The sequence below is a fragment of the Vombatus ursinus genome, unplaced genomic scaffold, assembly GCF_900497805.2.
Source record: "Vombatus ursinus unplaced genomic scaffold, bare-nosed wombat genome assembly UNPS02014826.1, whole genome shotgun sequence".
NCBI classification, from domain to species: domain Eukaryota; kingdom Metazoa; phylum Chordata; class Mammalia; order Diprotodontia; family Vombatidae; genus Vombatus; species Vombatus ursinus.
In genome coordinates this window covers 10745025-10770084 of record NW_020954604.1, presented here as the reverse complement: position 1 = coordinate 10770084, position 25060 = coordinate 10745025, and the positions used below count along the sequence as shown (strand labels likewise).

General features: G+C 48.7%; 2 protein-coding genes across 7 annotated transcripts in view; one reads left to right on the top strand and one right to left on the bottom strand.

The window, feature by feature from the left end:
• The window catches only part of TJAP1 (tight junction associated protein 1), a 24765-nt gene extending 5427 nt beyond the window's left edge, over window positions 1-19338 (top strand). Inside the window, exons 2-13 of one of the 6 annotated variants that reach the window (XM_027838376.1) lie at window positions 4319-4439; window positions 10728-10898; window positions 11579-11676; window positions 12024-12071; window positions 12855-13012; window positions 14377-14405; window positions 15013-15174; window positions 15292-15358; window positions 15627-15656; window positions 16547-16654; window positions 16825-16908; window positions 17478-19338. In XM_027838376.1, coding sequence (XP_027694177.1) covers window positions 12893-13012; window positions 14377-14405; window positions 15013-15174; window positions 15292-15358; window positions 15627-15656; window positions 16547-16654; window positions 16825-16908; window positions 17478-18554 — 1677 coding nt within the window. In that variant the 5' untranslated portion in view covers window positions 4319-4439; window positions 10728-10898; window positions 11579-11676; window positions 12024-12071; window positions 12855-12892 and the 3' untranslated portion in view covers window positions 18555-19338. The remainder of the gene's footprint in view (window positions 1-4318; window positions 4440-10727; window positions 10899-11578; window positions 11677-12023; window positions 12072-12854; window positions 13013-14376; window positions 14406-15012; window positions 15175-15291; window positions 15359-15626; window positions 15657-16546; window positions 16655-16824; window positions 16909-17477) is intronic. The other 5 variants (XM_027838378.1, XM_027838374.1, XM_027838377.1 and 2 more) reach the window with 5 other exon arrangements.
• Window positions 19339-19345: 7 nt separating this feature from the next.
• Window positions 19346-24694, bottom strand: LRRC73 (leucine rich repeat containing 73). Its single transcript, XM_027838382.1, has 6 exons — window positions 24423-24694; window positions 23050-23210; window positions 22444-22566; window positions 21936-22036; window positions 20929-21154; window positions 19346-20725 (listed from the first exon to the last, which is right to left on the bottom strand). Exons 1-6 carry the CDS (start codon window positions 24692-24694, stop codon window positions 20655-20657), a joined length of 954 nt encoding a protein of 317 aa, XP_027694183.1. The 3' UTR covers window positions 19346-20654.
• Window positions 24695-25060: the final 366 nt, after the last annotated feature.

Below are 25060 nucleotides of genomic sequence, written 5' to 3'. Positions count from 1 at the left end.
AAACTTATGGGATTACAACTAAAACAGTTCTGAGGGGAAAATTTATATCTCTAAACACTTCTATATCAACAGAGAAATCAATGAATTGAGATAACAATAAAAATGAATAATAGCAAGTAAAAAAATCTTCAACTAAACAAAGTAGAAATTATAAATATTAAAGATTAATAAAATTGAAAGGAAAAAGATAATTGAATTGATAAATAAAATTAGAAGCTATTTTTTAAAAAAAACTAATAAAGTAGAAAAAATTAGCTAACCTGATTAAAAAAGAAAGAGAAAAAACAAATTATGTCAAAAATTAAAAAAAAACAGCAACTGAAGTAAGGAAATTATCAGAAACTATCCAGTTTTATGCTAATAAAACTGATAATGTAGAGGAAATTAGATGAAAACTTATAAAAAATACAAAATACCTGGATTAACAAAAGAAGTGCTTTTTCTATGAAACTAGAGGGGAAAAAACCCAAAATTTAATATCACAGAAATGAATGGATTAACAGCATGGATTTTTTTTATTATGATTTAACTAAAGTCTAGCTGTAAATTGGCTTGCCTGGCACAACTCACCAGGATCCTGGCCCTGGTTCCTTATCTTTACCTCATATGTGCTTTTCCTTTACAAGATGAGATGCAGAATGAGATGGAAACAGCCAGTACCTTTTGTGTACTTACTAGTCTGTAGAGCACAGTTCCCCAGCTAGTGTCATTCGATGATGAAGTTGGTGTGTATCTTCTTCAGTCCTTGGGTTTTCTTGATGCTCCCTTGGTGAATGTAGGAGGGATGCAGTAATAGTGGTTTGTGTGTGCATCATATACTTAGAGGTGATGTTTGGGTGGTGAATTTCCACCCTCTGTATTTGGATACATTCACAGATATGCTCTGGACTGGAAAAGGTTGGGAAACACTGAGAGTGCTAAGAGGTAGTTAAATAAATTATTAAATAAACTACTATGCTTAGTGACTCTTTCAGGTTTTTGAGACGCTCCATATGCCAGAGAAGGGGTTTAAGTTGCTCTACAGTGACATAAATGGATGGGTTTCCTCAGTGTAGGTGTTTGGTAGCCCCTGAGGCATCTCTTTCCAGCCTGTGATTTGGCTCTAGTATGTCTATGTTAAGGCACTTTGTTCCCAGAAATACTACACCTCTTTATTGTGTAACTTCACTGTGGATACAAAACAGAATGGTTAAGGATGGAATTAGGTGGCATTGTGTGGAGAACAGAAAACTGAGAAGGAATCAGTTGACATGACTTCTGGCTTTGCTGCCTCATTATGATGTGACCAGAACCAGGCTCCTCCCTGTTGCTTTGGAAGAATGCAGGACAGTGTGTCTTAGGAAAGCATTCTGATCCGTTAGAGGAATGGTGCTATATAAACTATAAATTCAAGGGAATAGCATTAATAATAGCAACATTAATATTTTTTGTCCAGGGCTGAATTATGTGTTAATTGCTTTCCTAGCCTTTGGTTTTGACTTTTTTATTCTCCAGTAGTATTTGCTTTGCAGGACAAGTAGGGGGGCAATGAGGAGATGAAGCTTAAACCATTGGTGGTTTTTTCCCTTGTTATCTTCTCCTATAAGGGGATGATATTTGGGTAGTAGTGAAAAGTTGAATTATTTATCAAGCAGATTTTTGGGGTAAAGTGACCAAACTGAACCAGAATGAAAAAGCACCGACATCTTTTAGGGGCCTGTACTTAATCTGACTCTCAGTTTTTTTCACTTATATGTGTGTATCCTCCAAGGCTCTTTATTCAGCTCTTCTCCTTGGCAATCTGTTTTTGTTTTTTTGTTTAGGCAATTGGGGTTAAGTGACTTGCCCGGGGTCACACAGCTAGTAAGTGTCAAGTGTTTGGTCTGAGGCCGGATTTGAACTCAGGTCCTCTTGACTTCAGGGCCAGTGCTCTATCCACTGCACCCCCTAGCTGCCCCTTTCCTTGGCAGTCTTATCTGCTTCAGTAGGTTCAGTTGTCATGCCTTTGCTAATGACTCCCAAATTCTTATGTCCTAGCCCAGTGTTATTCCCAGATTCCAGCCTCATGTCTCTCATTGTCTTTTGGACAGCTCTACTTGATGTTCTGCTAGAAGCTCAAACTTAACATATCCCAAACTGAACTCATCCTTCTTTAGACACTCTTTTTATTAGAATTGACTCTTCTCAATTACCCATTTCTGTGGAGGGTAGCATCCACTTCCCACTGAACCTAGCTTAAAACCTCCAAGTGCCATTTGACCTTTTCTTTCCCTTCTCTTCATCTAGGTAGCTGTAAGGTCCTGGTGATTCTACCTCCGTGTTATTGCCCACCTTGATTCTCTTTTTTCTACTCTTTCTGGTATCCCAGCACAGGCTTTCATCACCTGGATCCTAGATTTAGAGTTGGAATAGGAGGGTTTGAAAGGCCATTTAGTCCACCTTACCTTGTTTTACAAATGAGGAAAATGAGGCTCAGAGAGGTTAAGTGACTTGTTTAAGGTCAAACATGTAAGAACTTGGGTTTGAGCCTGGGTCTTTTAATTCTAAAAAAGTTCTTTTCCCACCGTATCATGGTTCCTCTTGGCTAGACTACTATAATAGTCTACTAACTGGTCTCCCTGCCATGAGTCTTTCCTTTTTTCAATCCATCCTTCACACAGCTACTAAAATAATTGTCACGATGCACAAATGTGGCCACTTCATTTCTCTTTAATGACTTCCTCATTGCTCATAGGATGAAATGCAAATTGCTTAGGTCGGCATTAAAAGCCATATACAGTAGGGGACCACCCTATCTTTCCAACCTTACTTTACATTCTATATACTTAGTTCCAACTAAACTAGTTATTCCCCAGTCTTATCCTACGTTTTCTGTCCTGTGTGCATTCACATCATTATCCTCTATGGCTATAATGTAATCTTTGTAATCTTTACTTATCAAAATCCTTGTTTTTCCTAGACCCAGCTTAGGTGCTACGTTTTTCATGAAATCCTCCCTAATCCCCTACAAGTAAGTGCTTTCTCCCTTCTCAAAGTTTTCCTAAAGCACTTTGTCTTGATACCTCCTTTTCCCCTATCACTTTTTTAAAAATAAGTTTTTATTGATATTCTTTGTTTCTTACATCACCATAGTATTCTATGTATCCCTCCCCCTGCACCTCGCAGAGAGCCATCCCATGTGACAAATAGTATTTTTTGGAGAGGGAAAAAAAAGGCAGCACAGCTGATTGATACATTGAAAAAGTCTGAATGCCAGTGCAGTGTGTAATACTCAATCCCTTTCTTCCTTGTATTTATATTTATTTGTTCAGGTCAGAACTGTGGTGTTGTTCATCTTTGTATCCCTGTTGTGCAGTTTGTATAGGTACTTAATGTTGTATAGGTACTTAATGTTTGTTGAATTTAATTAGATTGACATTATTCCTCAGTTGGAGACCTAGCCTTTGGACCTTTGGGTAAGAGTAGGTTGAGCTCAGTAGTGACTCCTCTCCTTTCTTTCCTGTTTGGTTCAGTCAGAATAACACCAGTGGAATAGCCTCCTGTGCTGGGGGATGTGGCATCATTTTTACTGGATCATTGTTATTGGGAGAGATAGAAAGGACTCGAATGGATACAGGCTCTCTGCTGAGTATAAGGCTTCTAAATCCTGGAGGCCCTTTCAGAGCCCATGAGGCTGGCAGGACACTAACCCGTCTCCTCCTGGCATATAGAGTGTGGTCAGACACTATCCCATTGTATTTCATTTTCCGATGCAATTCCTGTAGTCGTTTTCTCAGTTCTGAGGCTGGTTCCTTCATTCTCTTTCTGCTTGTTCGTCCATGTGGGAAGAGATAAGATGGACTCAGCTGGCACAGGCTAAGTAGATAGAGAGCATGCCTGGCTGTGGGTAGCTTTGCTACCAAATCCTATCACTCAACATTTTTGATTGGTATTGCCAGAACTTTGTGACATAGCCTAGCAGCAGTGTTTGTGGAGCAGGGAATGGGGAGGGCAGTCCATCTCTCTGCCAGTAATACCCTCCTCCCTCATTTATCTACCCTTACTCTGTGCACCCAAGGATTATTGGGGGGTGGTTTGTTTTATTTTGTTTTGCTCTTCTTTTCTGTTTAAAGAAAAAGCTTTGCACCCAGGCATAGTTTGGTTGATGAGGGTGAGGCCCAGGTAATTGTCATGCTTCCCCTGGGAGTTATTTTCTGTAGTTCTTCAAACCTGTTGAAGGGGGTGGTCTGTCTGAACCTTTTCTCTTGGGAGCATATGTGGCACATACCCCCACAGGCAGTGGGGAGGAGGTAGTTGTGGTATCATGTAGTTTGGCATCCCTTCTCCTCTCTTTTTGCAGCTCCAGAGTTGGGCTGCTCGTAAACCAAGCTGTCTGTTTATATGGAGAGCCTGGAGGGTGTCTGCCATGAGTCTGCTGCTAACAACAAGAACTGGCTGGTTTGGGAGAAGACACTAACCCCGTGAGTCTGAACCTAGCCACAGAATGTGCTTCTGATGCTTTGTTAGCCAATCTCCTTCCTTGAATCTTCACAAGAGCCTGGTTGCTTCCTGCTGTCTGATGGACCCATGCATTTATTTCTCCCTTAACCTCAGCCACTGTGCCCTGCTTATCTTGCCGGTCTCTTACTTGGTTTTGAGAGGGAGCCCTTTTAAGAGTTTGGCGACTTGCGTGTCATCTGGAGGGCTGTATCCTCTCTGGCTTGGCCCAGACCCCCTCCTCCCAGCTTCCCCACAGTTCCATTGTGTTTCAGGTTTCTCCTCAAGGGGCATTAGTTGGTGTCCCAGGCTGCTCTATAGCTTCCATTTTGACTGTAGGGCCTAAAGATTCCCTGTAGGCTACAATGACTTCTGATTTCTGTACCTAGGAGGTAGACAGGATTAAAATGGGAAGTGGAAAGGGAATTTTCTCCTAGTCCAAATGTTTTACTGCTATCCTAAGGCTCCTGTTATTCTTGATCTTCATTGGAAAGAATAGTGGGTTGGTGCTTCCATTTCCTCTCCCCGCGGGAGAGGAGCAGTTCCAGGCTTCTTCATCAAGAGAAATGTTTGGAATCAGGGAGGAGAAGTTGGAGAGGAATTTAGGTTAGGCTTTGGGGAATTTCAGGAAAGAGTATTTAGTCCCTAAAACTGAAAGACAGTGTTAGTGGAGGGAAAAGAGGACTGGATTTGAGTAAGAAGACCTAGGTTTGAATCTTGACTCTGTTACTTACTGTAGCTTTGTGATTTGGGGTCATTCACTTAGGTTTGCTGAAACTCTTTTGTAAAATGAGAGAATGGGACTAGATGTTTTCCAAATTCACTTCCAACTCTAAATCCTGTGAAACTTGTATCCAGATTCAGGTGTCTCTTTTAAATCATGACTTTGCCCTCTTGCTCTTACTATTCTTTGAGGTGGGTGGTGAGTGAAGTTTGACCTTTCTTTACATCTGGAAGTTGGGGTGGACTTTACCCAAGTTGAGCTATAAGCAACTACAAAGGAAGACTTAGCCAGAAAGGGGAGAGAGCGCCTGGGCTTCGACTTCTACAATTCCCAGTCTGACTTGTAGAGAGGTGAGTGAAAACTCAGGCTGGATGGGCAATTACTCAAAATTTATCTTTTGCCAACTTAGATGAGGTAAGGAAGAAGAGGGTTTCCAGATAAATGCTCAGTGTTCCTTGTGTTCTTATAAAACAATTAAAAACATCTTTCTCCTTCTGATTACCCTCTTTTCCTACAGCTTCTTCCCACTCCATTCCAACAGAAGGTCCCGATACTACGTGTTGGAAAATGGGGAGTTTGGGACCTGATGGGCTTTGCTAAGCCCTTCTAGAAAGAGAAATTGTTTTTTATTTAGAGGACAGGAAACAGAAGGTAGGGTGTAGGTCAATGGAAGAATTGTGTGTGTATACTTTTCTTTGTAATACTAGGATTGGAAAGAAGAAGGCAGGAAGAGGGTATGTTGGTGACTATTCTGGTTCTGTTCAAGAAAGTCAGATGGACTTGGAGCTGAGACCCCAGTCAAAAACATTTATCACTCTACCCTTTTTGAGAAAGAGAAGCCCTGTGTAGGAGATGTTGGTTCAGGGTACTTTTGGTCTAGTGAACTCAGAATTCACTGTATTCAAAGTGAATGATTAAAGTTGGCACAGGGGTCTGAATGGTAAACAGGGGAAGCGTTTACATTGCCAGGTGTGTTATAATTTGGTCTTGAATAAAATGGGGACTAACTTTGTTCCTTTAGGTGTTTATTTAGAGCAGAAGATAAGATAGGCAGTGCTTGTGGTGTTTACTCAGGTGGGTACTTATAAGTAACCAGCACTGGTTCTAAGCGGCTCAGGGTTACCCTGGATCCAGACATTTCCCATCTTCTTGGGACTTCTGAGGACCTGTCACTTTAGTAAAGTCAGGAAGAGGACCAAACCTGGGCAACAGGCTGAATTGGATGGTAAGGTCAGTATTAGTTGGGACAAGCCAGCTTCTTCACTGATCAAGGGGTTGGCCTGGGAGCCGATTGACATCTAGCTAGTGCTCATAACACTAAATTGATGCTCCTCCCAGACCCCACCCCCACACTGTTGGCTGCCTGCCTGCCACGCGCCCAGGATTGCTGGAGGCTTTGCTCATGCATCTCAGGAACAGCTGCACACTTGGCCTGGGTAGGGGATGTAGAGGGGGGAAGGGTAGCAGGAGAAGCACTGAAAGACTGAATCTCAGGTCCACTGTGGCGGGGATAGCCAGCTGTATGGGGAATGATTATGGCTCTATGTGCCTCAGCCCAAAGATTTGCAGATTGGTAGGGTTACATGAGGATAGACATGAAAGACATCTGAGCCCCTTCTGTGGTGAGCCCTGTTTTGCTTCTTTGATAGATATACCCCTTAATGTTCAATGAGGAAGTAGGAAGGCATTGGTGGGGTAATGGGCCAGCAGCTTTGGCTTTCCTGGAATTTGGTTAGAAGCAGAGCCCTGATTTTTTAGGGGGAATCTAGAAATAGATCTGCATGGGATACAGTCTCCTTCCTCCTAGGGGACTATCATCTTGTCTGGCTTTCAAGTTACTGAAATGTCTGAGTCCCTGACTCTTTAAGACACTAGATTTCCCCTCCTATTTTCTTCATGAGATAGCACTTGGGCTCTGTGTGCCTTAGCCCAAATTTTTTTTTCTGAATGAGAATTTGAGTGGTTTACTCTTAAATTATGCCTGTTTCCCAAAGTTAGAAAGATTTTTGTGTCAGAACAGGAAATAGAACCCAGAAATCAGGATATTTCCATCTGATTGCTTTTTCTTCTGTATCATTCTGCGTCTAATAGAGATTCAGCCTATTTCAGGGCTGAGGAAGCTGAACTAGGACCAGAAGGATTTCCAAAACTTGGTGTAGTTGTCAGAGTCTGGGGATGGTTTTGAATTTAAAGGGCCAAGAAGTCAGAAGTATTTAAGAGCCCCATTTTCCAATTCAAGACCAGGAAGTGGGGGGAACGGTACTGGGGAGACAAGGTATCATGGGCTGAGACTGTTAAATTCCCTAGCTACAATTTGAATTTTGCTGCCCTGTCTGGAAGACAACATTAGATCTTTGAGAAATCTGGTCCCTGACAAGGGAAATTGTAATCTTAGCTCAAATATGGATCACACCCTCATATTTGCCGTGTGCCTTCAAAAGAGGTTGCTTTTTCTTTCTTTTCAGTGGCATCCTGGACATTGGGAAAGTCCATAAAGAGCCTGCCTTAAGGGTAGTAGAGTATAGTTGAGTCTTAGAAATAATTCTGTTGCTCAGTTGCTTCTCCTCTATGTCAGGAGTAAGGGAATACCAGGGAAGAGCCAGAGGTGATGGCATTGCCCCTTACCCAATTTCTCTGTGGGCTCAGGGCAACAGGTGTGTCCCATTTCCTAGCCTGGGGGGCAGTGGTGGCACAGAGACTGTAACAGATTTCTCTTGTCTGCTCACCTCCTTGCCCAGCTGTTCTATAGGTTAGCAGTGCATGTCTAGTCCTATTTCTGATGAAAGTAGACTTTGTTCTTTGGAGGCTGATAATCGTGCCCCATGGGGGTGTAATCAGGGAGAAGGTATTTAATACAGGGCAGGCGGGAACAGGCGGCCTGTCCCAGCTGGCAGATTGCAACATGACAGGTATGGTCTCATCTCTCTCCTCTCCTCCCTTTAGTGTCCCAGCCTATATACAAGAGGTGAAGAATGAATGTTATGCAGGAGTAGAGTAAAGGGGTGGGGAGGAGAGGGAGGAGCTTTGCATACTCTTTTTCCCTAGGAATTGGAAGAGGAAAGCTCTACTGTGATAGACTTCACATGGTAGATAGACCTAGCTGTGTGTCTGTTGGCTTTTTCATAGGAGTCCAAGATGCCTCTGGGCTGATCCAGGCAGCAAGAGTTCTCAGGGTTTATCCCACCTTTCTTTATCAACTGTTTTTTGTAGTTCAGCCTGTCATAAAACCTAGCTCTTTTCTTTCCCCCAGTGTGATAGGTTGAGGTGGTTCAGGAGATTCTCTAGTATACTTAAGATTTCCACACTCCAGCAGCCTGGTGAACCACGAACAGTCTGCCCACAAGCATCAGTGAGCACAGCTACAGAGAGTAGATAGGGAAGCCCCATGGCAAGCTGCAGCAGGAGGTAATGGCTTGTTGCCAGCTCTGGACTGTGGCTACAGGTCATCTGGTCCAGGAGAATGCATGGTGAGAAGGGGAGGTGAAGGGGACATCCAGGACAGGGAAAGAATAAAGTAAGCAAATGAAATATTTGTAAAATGTAATGGGATGAATGTCTTCAAAGAGCTTCGTATTTCTCTGCACAATGTAAATACTGTGTTGCTATACTATATTACTATTTAAGGGTAATTAACCCTGCTACCTAATGCACATGTTCCAAATAAAGATTTTGCATGGAAAAAAAAAAAGATTTCCACCCTCCCTCCATCTCCCAAGACCCATCCTGAGGTAAATATTGATTCCATGGGACTTCCTGGAACCATCCCAGCCTCCAGGAAAGCAGTACTGGCTCAGCCACAGTCACTCAAAACCCTTCCTAGGCTTTTGTGGAATCTACCATCCCCCCAGCCCCAGCTACTTTTCCTCAAATTCCTTCTAACCTCATGAACTCTATCCTAGGCTGAGGCTCTTGGAAGACTTTTCTTAATCAAGAGAGTCTAGAAAAGGCAAACTGGAGGAGGGGTTGAGGAGGTCCTGGAGTAATGTTCTCCATCTTCCCTCCTGATCTTCCTTCACTGCTCTACTTCAGCCTCCCTCTCTTTACTGTCTTCCATCTCGCAGCTGAGTTATCAGATTTTTTTTGCTCTTTATTCTTTACTGTACCCAGTTGTACTTATTCTCCACAGAGCTTCTCTCTTCCTTTTTGAGGATAGCAGGCTCGATGGATGTATAGAGAGTTACTGCCCTGTCTCTTTCCCCCCAGCAGAACATCATTTATGACTCCTTGTAAGTTCAGGAGTTGGGATATGAAGCCAGATGACCCATCAGGGACACAGTGTACATGAATAGATCAGAGATGAGGGTGGGGATGGGGTGGCTCCAGCTCCCGGGAATCAACAGTTTCAACCCTAACTATAAATTATATTCTCTGTCCAGACAGATTCCCTTTTGATGATCTGCCTGATAATTGTCTTCCCTGCTTTTCTTCTGTGGCAATAGGTTACCCCTCCCCACATGGTACTATATACCAAACCCCCTTTCTGCCATTTAGAAGTATTTTGAAAAGAGCAAGTGGCTTCCATGCTGATTTCTCAGTATGAATTTTCACCTGACCATGGTCGTTCATTCTCTCCGAAAACTTGAGCTGGTCTTAGCTTAGGGTGGGAAGTGGGAAATGTTTGTTCAAGGCCCTTTGCATTTTGAGACAAGCCGACCTGCAGGATGTGGATGTAACCAGAGCCAGGGACTATGGGGCTTGGAATGGGGCAGATCTGCTTACAGGTAGGGTTACCAGATACCTGAGAGAGAGATAGAGTCAGAGACAGAGAGCGAGCTCATCCTCCCTCCCTGTGCTCACACCAGTTGCTTGGTGCCGTGAAAGAGAGGTGGGGAGAAAACTTTGTATTGTAGGGAGGAGAGAATTCATAGACCTGGGGGTGAGGGGTACATGAAGAGACCTGCAGGGAGGAAGTTATTCTTTGGAAGCAGGGGGTGGAATGACTAGGAAAATGGGCAGGCATTTGGCTTCTCTTTCAGAGAAGATGTAGACTAGCAGGGCATATTATCCTTCTTCCCCACAGGTTTAGGTGACTGCTGTGGCTTAGTGGCCCCTTCTCTTTTCTCCTGTCCTGTGCCACCAGCATGTTCTGGGCTGGGTTCTGTTTGCTCGTGGATAGTAATAGCGTTGGGGCCATTGCCCTGTGCTCCTCCCCTTGCTGCTTCCTGGCCATCTGCCCTGCTGGGGAGTCACCCCTTTAAATCTGGCAGCCTAATGGTCTCTCTAGGCCCCTTCCCCCAGGCCTCTTCTTGAGGGATACCACTCTAGGGGAGCCTGGTGGCATGGGGGTGGTGGGGTTGTGGCTTGTTTGCTCTGAGGAATGTGCTATGTCTTTGTGGGCCTGCCCAGCATTCCTGCAGAGCGAGTCAGTCAACATGCTGCCTGTGCCCTGTGGGGACATGCTTCTAGCCCTGCCATCAGAGGGAACGCAGAGGTTGTGGCTCGTGCCCCTGAGGCCCAGACCTAGTTCCCCTTGGCCCCACCCTACCCCAGGGTGTGGATTGGGCCGCCCAGACAGACCTCTCCTTACATCCTCCCTTCACCCCTCCAGCACGCTTCTTGCCCTGGGCCCTGCAGGAATGCAACAGGAGCCAGTGCCGAGTCACAGCCAGGGCATGTCCTGACAGCAGAAACACGTGCTCCTTCCTGCTCTGCTCCCACCAGCCCCCAGCTCTATGACTGGGATGGGAGCTTGTTTTTTATACCAAAGAGGCCAGTTGAGGTTAGTGCCTTCCCCAACTTCAGGCAGGTGTTGACTGCCCCCATGCTGTAGCTGTGTTCACTGCAAGTGACGGTACCCTTGTTCCTTCAGAATAGGATTTGGGAGTTGGGGAAAGGGGGGAAAAGGGGAGTGGGTACAATTCTCTCCTGGACCTGTCATTGTTCTCTTTCTGAGGTGTGTTAAACTTCAGTTTGTACTGAGGAAGTGTTTGTACCCACAGAAACAAGTGGGATAGCCTTTAGGGAACATTGGTGTTATCTGCTGTTATCTCGTTAGATTTCTCTCTTTTTTTCCTGCTTACCCCCTGGAGATTTCTTGGTTGTTTCAGAGCCCTGAGGAAATAGTGGGCAGTAGGGAAACGGGGCATCCAGTCCAGAGGCATGTGGCAAGTTGAGATCCCATTCTGCTGCCTCTCAGATTCCTTGTCTGACATTTTTGTCTATTTCTGACATTGTCTGACATTTCCTCTAGAAGGATTGGGAACTAAAGTTCTCCTGATTCAGTAAGACTTGCTTCTCTTCATACATACTTTTTTCCATTCTCTCCTTAGTGGCAGTCTTTTCTCTAGTTCTTGCTAGTGAATATCCTTAGCCCTAGGGACCAAGGATAGGCAAGCTAGCAGTCCTCACAGACAGGTGGCTGACACCCGGTTTCTCCTTTCTTCTCTTCTTGGATTTCAGGAGCTGTCAGCCAAAGGAGGTGGAGGGGCCCCAGAATGAGGAGAGCCAAGGGCTGACTCCAGGACAGCAGAACGGAGGGAGCTGCCGACAAACAGACGGTATGTCGCTGTAGAGACCTGAAGTGGTAGCCTTTTTGGTGGGGGAGACTTGGGCCAAACTAAAGGTTGGGATAAAAGATAGAAACTTTAGGTAGGAGGCGTTACGGACTGGAACCATGAGAGCTATGATAACTAGGTGGTGGATTTACTGGACCCTAAATCTTTGGGGGTCTTGGAGTCCTCTTGGGCTCACAGTTCCCGCCCTGAGCCCCAGCGGAAGAGATGGTTGGACAAAAACCCTGTAGTATAGATAGTCAAAGCTTGTTTTCTGGCTTTGGGGTGGGAGGAGGCCATAGAGGAACCTGTATTCAGGGTATATCTCAAACCCTTCTGGTTCTTCCTATCAGAATGCCTGAGTGAATCTCCTTGGTGAGGCCTCAGTCTGAGCCCCACAGGTGAGTTGTGCTTCTCATTGAAAATAGTCTTCATTATTATTATTATTTATTCTTCTTTATTTATAAGGAGCTTAAAAAGGAAGAAAGAAAAAGAATACACATCCACAAACACTGATCCACATGTCTTCCCCCAGCTGGGTAAATGGTTCAAAACCCCAGTTATGGTTTTGGGCTTTTAGGGGTGGGTGCTTCTTCCTTATCAACTGCAGCATTCCTTCTCATCAGCATCACTATCCTCATTTCTACCAGTTTGGTGTTAGCTGAAATGGGTCCAGGTCTAATAATAATAATAATAATAACAATAATAATAACTAATAGCTAGCATTTATGTAGTGCCTTATGGTTTGTAAAGCATTTTACAAATATTATCTCATTAGATCTCACAACCACACTGTTAGATAGGGGCTATTGTTATCCCCATTTTACAGATGAAGAAGCTGAGGCCAAGAGAGGTTAAGTGGCTTACTCAAGGACACATAGTCACAATTCAGACTCAGCTTTTCTCAACTCCAATACTGGGCCCCATGGCTGCCAGGTTATGTTTCATCTTTACACCACTCATCTGATTTCTGGAGCCAGACAATCAGCTTCTGTTCCAGAAAACTTTCCTAAAGAACCCTCTCAGTAACTAGGTATAAGTGGTGGTGGGGAGTAGGGGGAGGGATGCTCTCTTGAGGGTTCCTCTCCACTGCCTTTTTTGTGAAGAGCCGAAATCCTCATTTGTCTTCTTCAAGTAGTAGTTGAGCATTTGTCTTATGTTCCCCTCTTCTCCCCCTACCTCAGCTCCCTCCACAAGGTTAAGGAGTTTCACCTCTCCCAGGATGACCAGTGCAGCCCCCTCTAAGAAGCCGTACCGAAAAGCACCACCACAGCACCGGGAGCTGCGGCCTGAGCTGTCTGCTCCATGGGCTCAGCAGGAGGTCAGCATGGTTGAATGCCAGGTAACCTAGCTTTAGTGGACACTGGCAGGCATAGAGTCCTGGGCAGTCAGCCAGCACTTCCACTGCCTTGACTTCTCTTGGTCTAAGAAGGACGTAGTGGGAATCAGAGGAGACAGTGCAGGAGGCCGTGGAGTGGGTGATGATGCCTCTGGATGTGCTCTACAACTGTCCACAGTATGTGCTGGTATTCAGGCAGCTTGCCCAGGAGTGGGTCCTGCCCAAGGGGATTCTCAAGCTTCCAGAGGGTTTGAGTTGGCTCAAGAAAGGTGATCCTACACAGTCTGTCCCCAGGGAAGGCCAAGTGCACTAGGAGGGCCTAGCGCACAAAGCACTGGGTTCCTGGACTGTCCAGAAGAGAAAAGATGTTGTTTTGAACTTGACCAAAAGCAGTGTCAAGAGAGTTACCTTGGAGGGCTGTGGCTTAGAAGTAGCCTCACCACTTTAGAGGAAGATCTGAGCCAGCCTCAACCTCAGTGGTAGATGTAATCCTCCTGTAGAAATGCTCAATATAATCTTTTAGAAATGATTATGTACTTTGAACAGGATGGTAATATATAAACTTCATTCCAAAGAGCCATAATAGCCACAAGAATAAGTGGTTGTAGGAATATTAAAATTCTGGCCATACCACAAGTTAAAAATAAAGTGGTCCTACCAAGAGGAATACTTTCAAGATGATCTAGGGCATATGAAAGTGGGTTTCTACAGAGGATCACAGTCAAATCCTAAATATTTGTGTTTCCCCAAATATCTTTGCCCCAGAGTTCAATAGTTCTCCTTGCTGCTGTGCTGAACAATCTCAGAGGCTTCCTCTTCCCTAAGGACTTATCCTTCCTTCACTTTCATTCTGAGAAAAGGAGATTGCCTCCATTACAACCTGGCCCCTTTCCTCCTGTTCACCCCCATCTATGCTTAGGACACAAATTTTAGAGTGGCCACACTGGCTTGGGGGAGGAGACATCTCAGTTCCTTCTTTCTCTGAGCCCTGTGTTAGAAGTGTGTGCGTGGAAGGATCAGGCCACTTTCTCAGCATCCCACATTTGCTGTGCAGTCAGGGCATCAGCTACCTTAGAGCACTCTAGCACTGTTTGTATGAGGGGTGGGGTGTGGGATACATCTTTATGGAGGCCTGGATGAAGGAAGTTCTTGAGGTCAGTATGTTTGGCACAGTCTCTGTGTTGCTGGCCTTTGGGGTTAGAGAAGAAGCAAGGATGGGGAGGTGAGCACTGCCATCTCCTTGTGGTCAGAACAGGGGTGGGTGACCTAGGTCTTCTTGACTGGCCATGTTAAATTTAAGGTAGAGGATAGGATGAGCAGGAGCAGGTTCAGAGCTGAGCTTTTGACTTCTTTTCTTTTGTGCACAGGAGTCCCTGACAGACTCGGAGAGGATGAAGTAAGTGTTGTCCTTCAAGCCCCTCATCATGATTCTGTCTGCCCTCTCCTTCATTTTTGTGACTCTAGTACCTTGAACATCAGAGACATTTGATAATTTTAATTGAATTATTCCCTGTCAGCCCCTTTACCCCAGCTTTTGGTTCTGAGGAGAGAGGTGGAATCTTCATTTCATCATTTCTGTGTCTCCACCTCTGTGGGAAGGTCATTGCTGGGCAAAGGGAGGTGGCCTAGTCCTATTGGGCCTTGTGCTGAAGACACTTTTCCTTTGGGTGCCTAGGCTGGATTTTTAAATGAATAATCGAGAAGATTGCACCTGGATGCTGAGTTAGTCTGGATGGTAGCCAGAGACAGGAAGTGTAGAGTCTGACTCTTCCTTCTCATTTCTTTTTTCTTCTCATTCCTGGTTTGCCCTTCCCCCCTTCTCAGCTGAGTTTTAGGACTCTGCTCATGCATGACCTCATCACTGGCAGAATGAGAAGCAGCAGTTTGGCTAAGGGTTCCTGCAACAAGCAGAGAGTACAGTTTAGGCTTTAGACCTCATTCTCGTCCCCCTTTTATGTGGCTGTCCTCTTCTGATCCTGGGTACTCACCTCTTCCCCATCCAGGCTCCTGCAGCAGGAGAATGAGGAGCTGCGGCGGCGCTTGGCCTCTGCTACCAGCCGGACAGAAGCCCTGGAGCGGGAGCTGGAGATTGGACAGGACTATCTGGAGCTGGAGCTGGGTCAGAGCCGGGAAGAATTGGACAAATTCAAGGACAAATTCCGACGGTGAGGGTGGGGCTAGAATTGCACTGGGATCACACTGGGAATGGGGTGAGATGGGATGAACAGGGCTGCAGCCCTGCTTGCTGAGAGCTAGCTCTGCCTCTCTTTTCATGTCTGTAGGTTACAGAATAGCTACACAGCGTCACAGAGGAACAACCAGGAACTGGAAGACAAGTTGCACACGCTGGTAACTGGTCACGAAGGTTGCCTCAAGGGCACTGAGTCCACCAGAGGGCAGGGTGCCCTAAGACTACCCCAGGGAGATCTCTGTACTCTCAGGGACTTGGGAGCAGTGGTGGGAGGAGGTCAGGAGCTGGGGGAGGGGAAGGAGGAAGGGTGGGGACCGCAGTGTGTTGTCTGAGTCGGGACTGTCCTAATGCTCACGGCTGTTTCTCTTTTCTCCTCGTCTTCCCTTCCCCCATGCCGCCATTGCTGCTGCTGCGCTCTCCTCTCAGGCCTCTCTTAGCCACAGCTGGATTTTTGCAGTTGCGTCTGAGTTTGTTTTTTCTCTCTTGTACCTTGGCCTTGCCCTGGGACCCCCCTGGGATCCTGGCTAATTACCCCTACCCTTTGCTCCATTACTAGTGCCCTATTCTGTCCCTCCTCTTTATCCCTGTTCCAGGCCCTGTCCTCTTGCTGGAGCAGTGGCCATGGGTGCCCTCCTCTCTCAGGAGCTATGGAGGGCAAGGGAGCCTTGTAGGTGGCTCTTGGGGTACTAATTGATGCCAGTGTTGGACAGTGTCCTCTCTGCTGCATTCAACAGAGCTGACTGAGTGGCTTCTCCATCAGAGGGGCTGAGCTTTGAGGGGTACCCTGAATATGTGTTCCTCTCATTTCCATCTCCTGGAGTTGCTATAAATCTTGCCAGTGCTACAGAAATGTCAGGCTGCCTCTTAGGGCCACCTTCACTGCTTGCCCCTCCATTTCCACCCTCCCCATTCCTGGGCACAGTACATCCTTAGAAGCTTCCATTGATTCAGCAGCACCTGTGTTTGGAAGGTCCCTGCCTCTGAACAGGTGATGTCAACTGCTGTCAGTTTGCCCTTTCCCTTTAATTCCCCCCTCCCCGAGCTAATGCCCATGAGGAGTCCTTTGAACTGCAGTGATATGGTAGTCCAGACACTTCTACCTGCTCTTTTATGTGGAAGGTGATAGATAGTCCATGCCCTCTCCCATCCCTGCCCCTGCCATTTAGCCAGCTTAGAGAGCAGGAGAGAGGCCCCTGGTTCCCTTTGTCTATACATCCGTCCGTCTGTCTGTCTCGTCTACCTTAGCTGTCCCAGCTCCTGTGGCTGTCCCATACCTGTTTGGGGGGGGGTAGTGATTTGAGGTGTCAGTACGTATCAAGCTGAGGCTATTTAATCTCTTACGTTAGATTAAGAAGGCTGAGATGGACCGGAAAACCCTGGACTGGGAGATTGTAGAGCTGACTAACAAGCTCTTGGATGCTAAGACCACCATTAACAAGCTGGAGGAGCTCAATGTAGGTTCCCCATGGGCCTTTTTCCTTGAGCTGGTGGGGTGGGGGGCATGAGCTGCGGCTGTGGAGGTCATGACGCCAGTGCCTTCTGGAAAGGGAGTCCCTTCCTCTTCCTTGTAGCCCCTCCCGTGCTGGGCATAGGGTGGGTGCTAATCTTAGTGCTCTACCTCCAGGAACGCTACCGGCAGGACTGTAACCTGGCTGTGCAGCTGCTTAAGTGCAACAAGTCCCATTTCCGAAACCATAAGTTTGCTGATGTGAGTGTGACCCCCTTTTACCTCCCTGGCCTCCTCCTTCTGTGATTCTCACTTCTAATTCCACTTCCCTCTGCTTTCCCACCTTCCTTTTCTGCCTGTCCCCTCTTTATACCCTGTTGATTCTCTCTGGTTGATGTCCTCCACTCTTATTGTCCTTCCTGAGGGGGTGGAGAATGGGAGTAAGGGATCTGTTACCATTTCCTGAGTAGAAGCAAATGGGGGGAGCAGGGAGAGGATTGAACTCCATGTCTCCAAGCAAGGAGGAGGGGGATGTGGAGAGAGCTGTTTGACAGGGACAAAGCCTTGGGGACACAAGGTGAGGAGGGGTATGCCAGTATTCTTCCAAGTAGGGACCAACTACTGAAGACCCTAGGACTGTCCCCAGGCTGAAAGTATGAGAGTGTAGTTAAAGCAGAGGGAGATCCTGGAGGTGTCACTGCTGCTTTCCTTAAGCTTGTTCCTGGATCTGGGGACAGAGGTTGATATAGAGGTGTCACCCAGGCTTAGATGTGGGTTCATGTTCCAATAGCCTTGGTTGTTCTACTCAGATCTGTATCTCTCCTATGCAGCTGCCCTGTGAACTTCAGGACATGGTTAGCAAGCACTTGCACAGCACACAGGATGCCCCTGGTCATAGCCCTGCCCCTAGCCTGGCCCCAGGAGCTGTGGTGCCCACCTCAGTCATTGCTCGAGTACTGGAAAAGCCAGAGTCACTCCTGCTCAACTCTGCCCAGTCTGGCAGCGCTGGACGCCCTGTAGCTGAAGATGTCTTTGTGCATGTGGACATGAGTGAGGGGGCCCTGGGCAATCCTGCCAGTCCCACGGCTCCAAGGAGTCCCACTTCTCAAGCCAATGGGGAGTGCTGCCCACCAGGCAGTACTCGGGGCTCATCAGAGGAAGAGCTGCCCTTGCCACCCTGTGAGAAGTTGAGCCCTTACCCTACTCCACCACCCCCACACCCATTGTACCCAGGCCGAAAAGTGATTGAATTCTCCGAGGACAAGGTGCGAATCCCCAGGAATAGCCCTCTGCCCAACTGTACCTATGCCACCCGACAGGCCATCTCTCTAAGTCTAGTGGAGGAGGGGTCAGATCGGGCCCGACTCAGCCCTGGTAGCCCTGCCTCCACCCAGGCTTCACCTCAACCACTTGCCAGTCCGCCCTCTGTACCTAGTGCTGTGGCCAGCTCAGCCAGCTCTGAAGAGGATCTGCTATTGGCCAGCTGGCAGCGAGCATTTGTGGATCGGGCACCTCCACCTGCCCCTCTGACCCAACGTACAGCCTTTGGGCACGATGCGCTTCCAGATTTGCACAGTTTTGCTGGCAGCACCTCAGATAATGAGGACACTGGCCCTGTGCCCTCCTCTCCAGTTGGTGAGGGGTGTCGACTCTTGCCTTTTCCCAACCCACCCCCATCCAGGGATGATGATGAGTTGAACCTGCCCATTAGCCCTGCAGAGGAGTGCCAGAAACTGCTTCCTGAAGAGGAAAGGGAAGGGTCAGGGTCAGGTACCTCTCCTGGGGAGGGGAGGGTTCGATTGACCTCTAACCGTCCTCAGAGAAGCCCTAAGCGGATGGGTGTGCACCATTTACACCGAAAGGACAGTCTGACCCAGGCTCAGGAACAGGGCAATTTGCTTAACTAGGTCCTCATCACCCCTAATCCCTGCTAACACCTGTCCCTCTCTCCCCACCCTTCCCCCACCATACATACCACCAGGTTGTTACTGCATGGGGGATACTGAGGCATCTTGCTCACTCACTCTAAACTCAGGTTCCCCAACCCTCTGCTCCTTGGACCAGCCAGTTGATGCCATTAAAAAGCAGGGACCTTGACCCTGGATGCAGCATTGAATCAGTCCCTTCACCCAACTTTAGCTTGGCCATTTCTAAAATTGGGACACCAGATGACTGTCCACATATGGCCCTTTAGGCCCTTACTGATCTGTGCTGAGCACAGGACACTGTATCTTTTCCCAAACCTTGACCATCTCGTGTTTTGGTCTGCACTGGGTATTTTGAGTAGGATTGGGGTGGGGGAGGGATCGGGGAAGGTCCTGTCAGTATTTGCCCCCAAGTCTACTTCTCCCTCAAGGGAGTTTATTTTGGGGGGAAGGGGTTGTTTTTGAACCCCAAGTTTCTATTTACTTATTACCTGAAAACCCTTTCCATGGCAGGGGCTATTGCTATAGGTCCCTCCAGTAGAGTTGGCCCTGTGGAGGTAAGGGTGAAGGGAGGATGGCATAGGGCTTTCTGTTTCCTCCTTGGGGACAGTGGGGTGAAGAGAAATCTGCCTGGGCTGGCCCTAGACCCAGGGAAGACTAGAGGTGCCCCTCCCCTCCTTTGGCTCTAGACTGTTACTCTAAGCTTTGGGAAGTTTTCACATTGATGAGTCTATTTTAAAATCAGAAATAAACTATTTTATCTGAAGTATTGTGTCATCTGTACCACTTAACCCTTTAAACTTGCTCCTGTGTGGTGGTTCCTCCAAACCAAAGGTGTGTCTGAAGCCACTCAAGACTTGATGAGATCCCCACCTCAAATCCCCTGATACTAGAGGTGACTCTTGGAACCCCCTTCTCATGAGATGTAAACTTACCTCCAGCTAATGTTGCACACAAGCAAGGGATCTTGACCTAGCATTGAGTCATTCTTGTCACCCTTCCTGAGCTAGACAAGTTCCTGACCTAGTTTCTAAGCCACCTAAGCTTCAGGGCTGTTCAGGGTTCAGTAGAGGAAGAGGCTGCAAATCAGCCCTAGGCTGAGCTGCCTGAATTGTTGTTAGACACTGGACGGCATCATGGCCTTTTGGACACCCCACAATCGGGTGCAAGGCCATCCATTCAGCCTTTGATGATGGGCCTCTACTTATGCAGTCCTGCGATGTCTGGTGTCAGCCCTTTCATCATGATCCCTGAGTGTGGATGAAGAGGGCAGTCAACACGAAGTGGAATGAGACGCTGGAATGAGAACGAGACCCAAGTTCAAAAGTCCTGATTCTGCCAATTAGCATCACAGATTTAGAGCTGGAAAGGACCTCAGAAGGCTTTTAGTTGAGCCCCTTCATTTCACAGTTGAAACTGACTTGCCCACTAGGATCAGGAGGTAGTAAGTGAATTTTGACTAAGGTGACTGACTACTGTCATCCTGGGGGAGTTATTTAGCTTTGTGAGGTTAACAGCACTACCTACCTACAGTGTTGTCAAGATTAAATGTGTGTAAAAGCTTTCTAACTCCAGGGCTACAGAAACGTGACCCAAAATGATTAAAGTGAGTCCCTGTGCCGGACTTGAGGAGCAGCATTGCACCCTAGTGGTAACCTCATTTGGGTTCTTCAGGAGCTTTTGGGATGCAGACAGTGCCTGCTGGCTGCTGCCATCATTTCTCCACAGTCCTTTAGAGCCTCTCCCACCCACCCCCAGTGACCATAGCCACACACTAGGTTGTGGAGTTTATAAAATCTACCGAGCCAGCGGGCTGCAGCCAGAGCTGCTAATGCAGCTAGGGGTATTGCCCTGGGAACAAATGTGCCACAAGGCCTTTTAGTCAATCACAGTTACCAGAGCCACCCACCTGCCCACCCTGCGGCCAGGGGGCTTCCAGAGCCCTGCGTATCACCCCTCCTGAGACCCGAGGGCTTTACCCTGCTCACAATGGCATGTGTAGACATGTACACACGGGAGGACACACACAGGGGCACATGGTGGAGGATAGGGGTTTTGGGGGTAGGGGTAGAGTTGCAGGATTCACATCTCAGTCTCAGCCAACAGACTATCTCCCAGCCCTGATGTCATCAGTATCATCTGGGAGCCAGGATCTGCAGAAAGGGTTAAAAAAAAAAAAGGTTCTTTATTGAGATTATTCAGAGCAAGGGGGCAGGGAACACAGTGTCTAGCTTGGGGTAAGTTGTCCCTTAGCCTGCCATATACGGAGTGGTGAAGACGGGACTAAGAATTTCAGCGCCTATTTCTTACATTTCACTTTCCCCATCCCCTGCTGTTCCTAGATTCTGGCTCTTACCGCTGGGGCAGATCCAGGATCCGCCCCTCTGGCGAGCATCGAGTCCCCCCTCTCGATCCCTCTCCTGGACCCGGCCACCATCTCCCGAGGCAGCTGCCTCCTCCTCTTCTTCACCCTCTGACAGCAGGTCACAAATCTGCTGCTGCAGCTCTGGGCTGATGCTGTTCTCAGTTAACACCAGGCTCCGCAAAGCCGTGGGATAATTCTCCACCATGTCCAGCAGGGTCTGGGGGTGATTTGTGGGAGGATGGAAGCAGGAAGGATTAATGAAGTACACAGACACCAGTCTCCTACCATCTCTAGCATGTGTTTCAATCCCACCTCCTGCGGCACATAAAACTATCAACTTCCCATCCCTAATCCAAGCTTGGGACTCTCCTGACCTCCTCTCTACCTCCTCCTCCCTCAGAGTGGCCTGACTGATTTCAGCACAGCAGGGAGAAGGGGGCCCCAGTAGCATCAGGGAAGACATGATTCACAAAGCAGGGAAGTGCCAGGTGATTGTAGATGGTGAACGACCACTCTTACGTTTATTTGGTAGCTTCTAGCAACGTGCTTTGCCTTGGGCACTCATGCAATACTGGGTTTCGATAAGGAGTTGTGTGATAGACTAAAGATAGCCCCTGAGTGAGAGTCAGTGTGACCCTGAACAAACTTTACCTGCCCTCTCTGCGCTTGAACTTCCTCAATTAGAATACAAAGGGGTAAGGACAAGGGGTGGGGAACCTATGTCCTTGAGGACACAAGTGGCCCTCTAGGGCCCTTTGACCGAATCCAAACTTCACAGAACAAATCCCCCCATCATTGGACTAGAAGATCTTCGAGATTCCTGGCTGTAAATCCTATAGTTTAATTGTGGTTCTTATCCCCTCTGGAGGCACAAGGAAGGTAGGGGACAGTGTTGTATCCATTCTGTGCTCTCTAGGCTTTTTATTTCCCCTAGTGGCCACCCCAGTGCCCTGCACATGATGGGCTGAGTCAGGGCGACCAGTTCCTGGGCTCCTCACCTGGGCTGACTGGTTGGTAAGCCCAGTCCCTTCCAAGTCCAGGACCTCAAGGGTGCGGCTGGAGGCCACAGCCACAGCCAACATCCCTGCCACATGGTCACCTGAGGGAGACATCCAAGAAGAACTTACTGTTCCCTCCCATTCCTCAGCATCTCCCATCGCCATAGCAACCACCATATGCCCCACCTGTCCTGCTGAGTAAGGTTGGTGATTGGTTAGGTCACCAGGAAAAGATGACTGTGATTGGTATTGGTGGATGTATGGAGGAGCACAGCGGTGTGTGTGTGTGTGTGTTTCAATCCCACTGTCTCTGTCTGTGTGTCTCCGTAGTGCATAGAAGACTATCGCCCCCTCTGGCATCTCCCGCACTTGCCCAGGACTCTGGCATTGCCAAGGCAATACTTCCTTGAAGTCGATAAGGAGATTGAGAAGCAGAGTCCCCGGCCCCCATTCTCATACTTGGCATTCCAATTTCCTGTTGGGGGCAAGGGATTTCCCGGTGCCTCACCCAGGGGGTTGTAGTCCAGATTGAGAACTCGGACCTGGGAGCTGTGGGCCACGGCGATGGCAAGTCTGCTCCAGCCCTTAGGGGTGATTCCAGGGTTGGCACTCAGGGTCAGCTCCTTAAGGCCTGGTGGGGGGGAGAAGTTGGTGGTGCTGAGGTTTGTGGCACCTGGGCCCATTTTCCAGGCTGCAGTCAGAGACCTGAGGAAAGTCCCTGCTACTCACCCAGATGTGTGACTTCACCTCACTTCCCCCTTTCCCACCCCTCCCAAAACCCAGCGCAACTGCTCTTCTACCAGGATTTGGAGCCTGCTCACAGGTTAGGGGGGTGTGATCCCTATTCACCCTTCACCCCCTTAGTTCATAGTTGTACTACTTAGGGCATTTCCAAGAATCCACTCCCCTCAGGGCCCCTAAATGTGTTAGGCTCTGTAGTCCATACTCCATCCCCTAAGCAGGGTAACCTCCCACCCTCAGAAGTGGAACGGATAAAACTGCTGTAAAGGAAGCCAAGAGAGCCTCAGGAGAAGTGCACAGCGTCCCGCCTGGGTCCAGGCCCACCTCATTCCCTTGCCCCTTGGATCGTGACCCTCAGCACTGCCCTGCTCACCTGACTTAGCCCCGTCAGGGGGCAGGAGACCACAGATGAGGTTGATGGCTTCATCCCCCAGCATGCAGTCACCTAAGTCTAGGGCCACAAGGGCAGGGTGCAGAGCCAGGGAAGGGTTGAGCAGGGCCAATCCAGCATCTGTCAGGGGGCTCCCATGAAGGCTGGGAGTGGGGAGAACAGTGGGGTGCTGGTCATTGCTATCATCAGGTACTAGCCTCTCTACAGGATGGGTTATCTTGCTTTCAAACCCCAGGGTACATGGTGGGGATGGGGGTATGGAGAGGAAGGTGGACGGAAATCACAGAGCTAGCCAAAGTATCACAGAGGGACCTGGGAGACAGGAGAACTCCAAGGTCAAAGTGGAAGTGGGTTCAGGTCTTTATGGGGCAGGGGGTAGGGCTGTGGAAGGATCAAGTTTTGGGAGAAAGCTCAATCTGAGAGGATTGAAGGATTGGTGGAAGACTTAGGTTGTTTGGTGTGTCAGGGAATTAAAAGAGGAAAGCTAGGGCATCCTAGAGTGGGAGGTCAGGGGTATCTGATTAGAATTTAGGGCATAGGGATTTGGGTGGGCATCCTGCATGGGAAAAGGGGCTAGTGAATGAATATTCAGGGTTGGAAATTAGGTTTTCATCTTGGGAAGAACATTAGGAAATGTTACAGCTCAGAGAGGGGGTGAGGTTTGAGATGAAGTTATGTGGAATATTAATTAGACCCCAGTGGGAAGTTATGGAGAAGTGCCCTAAGAAAGGAGGTTAGTAATTGCAAGGGGGTATCCTGGTTCAGAAAGGGAATAAAAGAGGTCAATTAGATAGGGCAGATCTTGACTTCTAATGGAAGATTACAAGACAGAGCTTCTCAGAGAGGGTTATTACCCAAGCTTTTCACACCGGGAGGGATGATGTGGATATTTAGGAAGTGAGGGTAGGGATGAATTTCCGCAGTTCATAAGATTCTGAGCTAGAAAGTACCTAAAGGGATCAACTTAGGCCTCCTTTATTTTATAAATGAGGAAACTGAAACCGAGAAAGAAGTAATTGCCCAAGGTCACAATGCTGTTGTTAAATGGGAGAGTCAGAATAACGGTGTAGAGCAGAAGGGGGAGATTAGAGAGCGTCTCTGGGAAGTGATTAAGATAAGGGGGACTAGAACTGACTGGGCGTGTGAGGATGAGGTTAGGGGGTCCTCCCGTGTGTGGCGGGGAGGGGGTTAGGTTAGGCAGGTCTCATCCAAGGAAGGGTGAACCTGTGTGCCTTAAATAGGGCGGTGCCTGAGAATACGAATCGGGGGATGACCCACAGGAGACTAGGTGAGGTTCCGGGGTGTGGCCCCCTGCCCAGCCATCCCCTCTCCCAGCCCGATCCTGGGACACTCACAAGAGGGACTGGACGGAGCGGTTGACCCTCAGGGCTTCGGCCAGCTGCTTGACACGCCCGGGGCTGGACACGACGCCCAAGTTGAGGTTGAGCTGCGCCAGGGACGAGGCTCCCGCCAGGGCGCGGCAGATGCGGGCGAAGTCGCGGTCGCAGAGGCGGCAGCCGCGCAGGGACAGCAGGCGCACGGCGTTGTCCCGCAGGCCGCGGCAGATGTCCCGCACCTCGGCGCTCGACAGTGGCTCCCCGGAGATCTGGATGGAGCTGGGCAGCATCGTCGCCGCCGCGGGGCCGGGCCGTGGAGGCCGCCGGGGGCGAGGAGCAGGGCACCCGGGTGTGCGCGCGGGCCCGCGGCGGGCCGTGCGCTCCGTGCCTGCGGGCCCCTGCCCGGGGCTCCGCTGCCCGGCTAGGGGCGGCGCTGCAGCCCGGCTCGGGTGGGCGGGGTCCCGGCCGCGGCACAGGCGCCCTGGGAGCCCTGAGCCCCGGGCCCCGCGCAGCGGGCAGCGGCGGCTGCGGCTCCGGCTCCGGGGCCTGGGCTCATGGCGCGTGGCCCCGGCACAGGCGGGCCCGGCCCGGACGGAGCACGTGCCCCGGGGCTTCCTCTTCCACCTGCTCCCCCTTCTCGAAGCCTTCTCTCCCTG

What these genes read in the sequence shown, in the direction of transcription:
- LRRC73 (XM_027838382.1), bottom strand. Translation starts at nt 24,694, where the DNA reads ATGCTGCCCAGCTCCATCCAGATCTCCGGGGAGCCACTGTCGAGCGCC. An exon ending in CGCTCCGTCCAGTCCCTCTT is followed by an intron (nt 23,211 to 24,422) that starts GTGAGTGTCCCA and finishes CCCCACTCCCAG; the next exon opens with CCTTCATGGGAGCCCCCTGA. An exon ending in TTACCAACCAGTCAGCCCAG is followed by an intron (nt 21,155 to 21,935) that starts GTGAGGAGCCCA and finishes AATCACCCCCAG; the next exon opens with ACCCTGCTGGACATGGTGGA.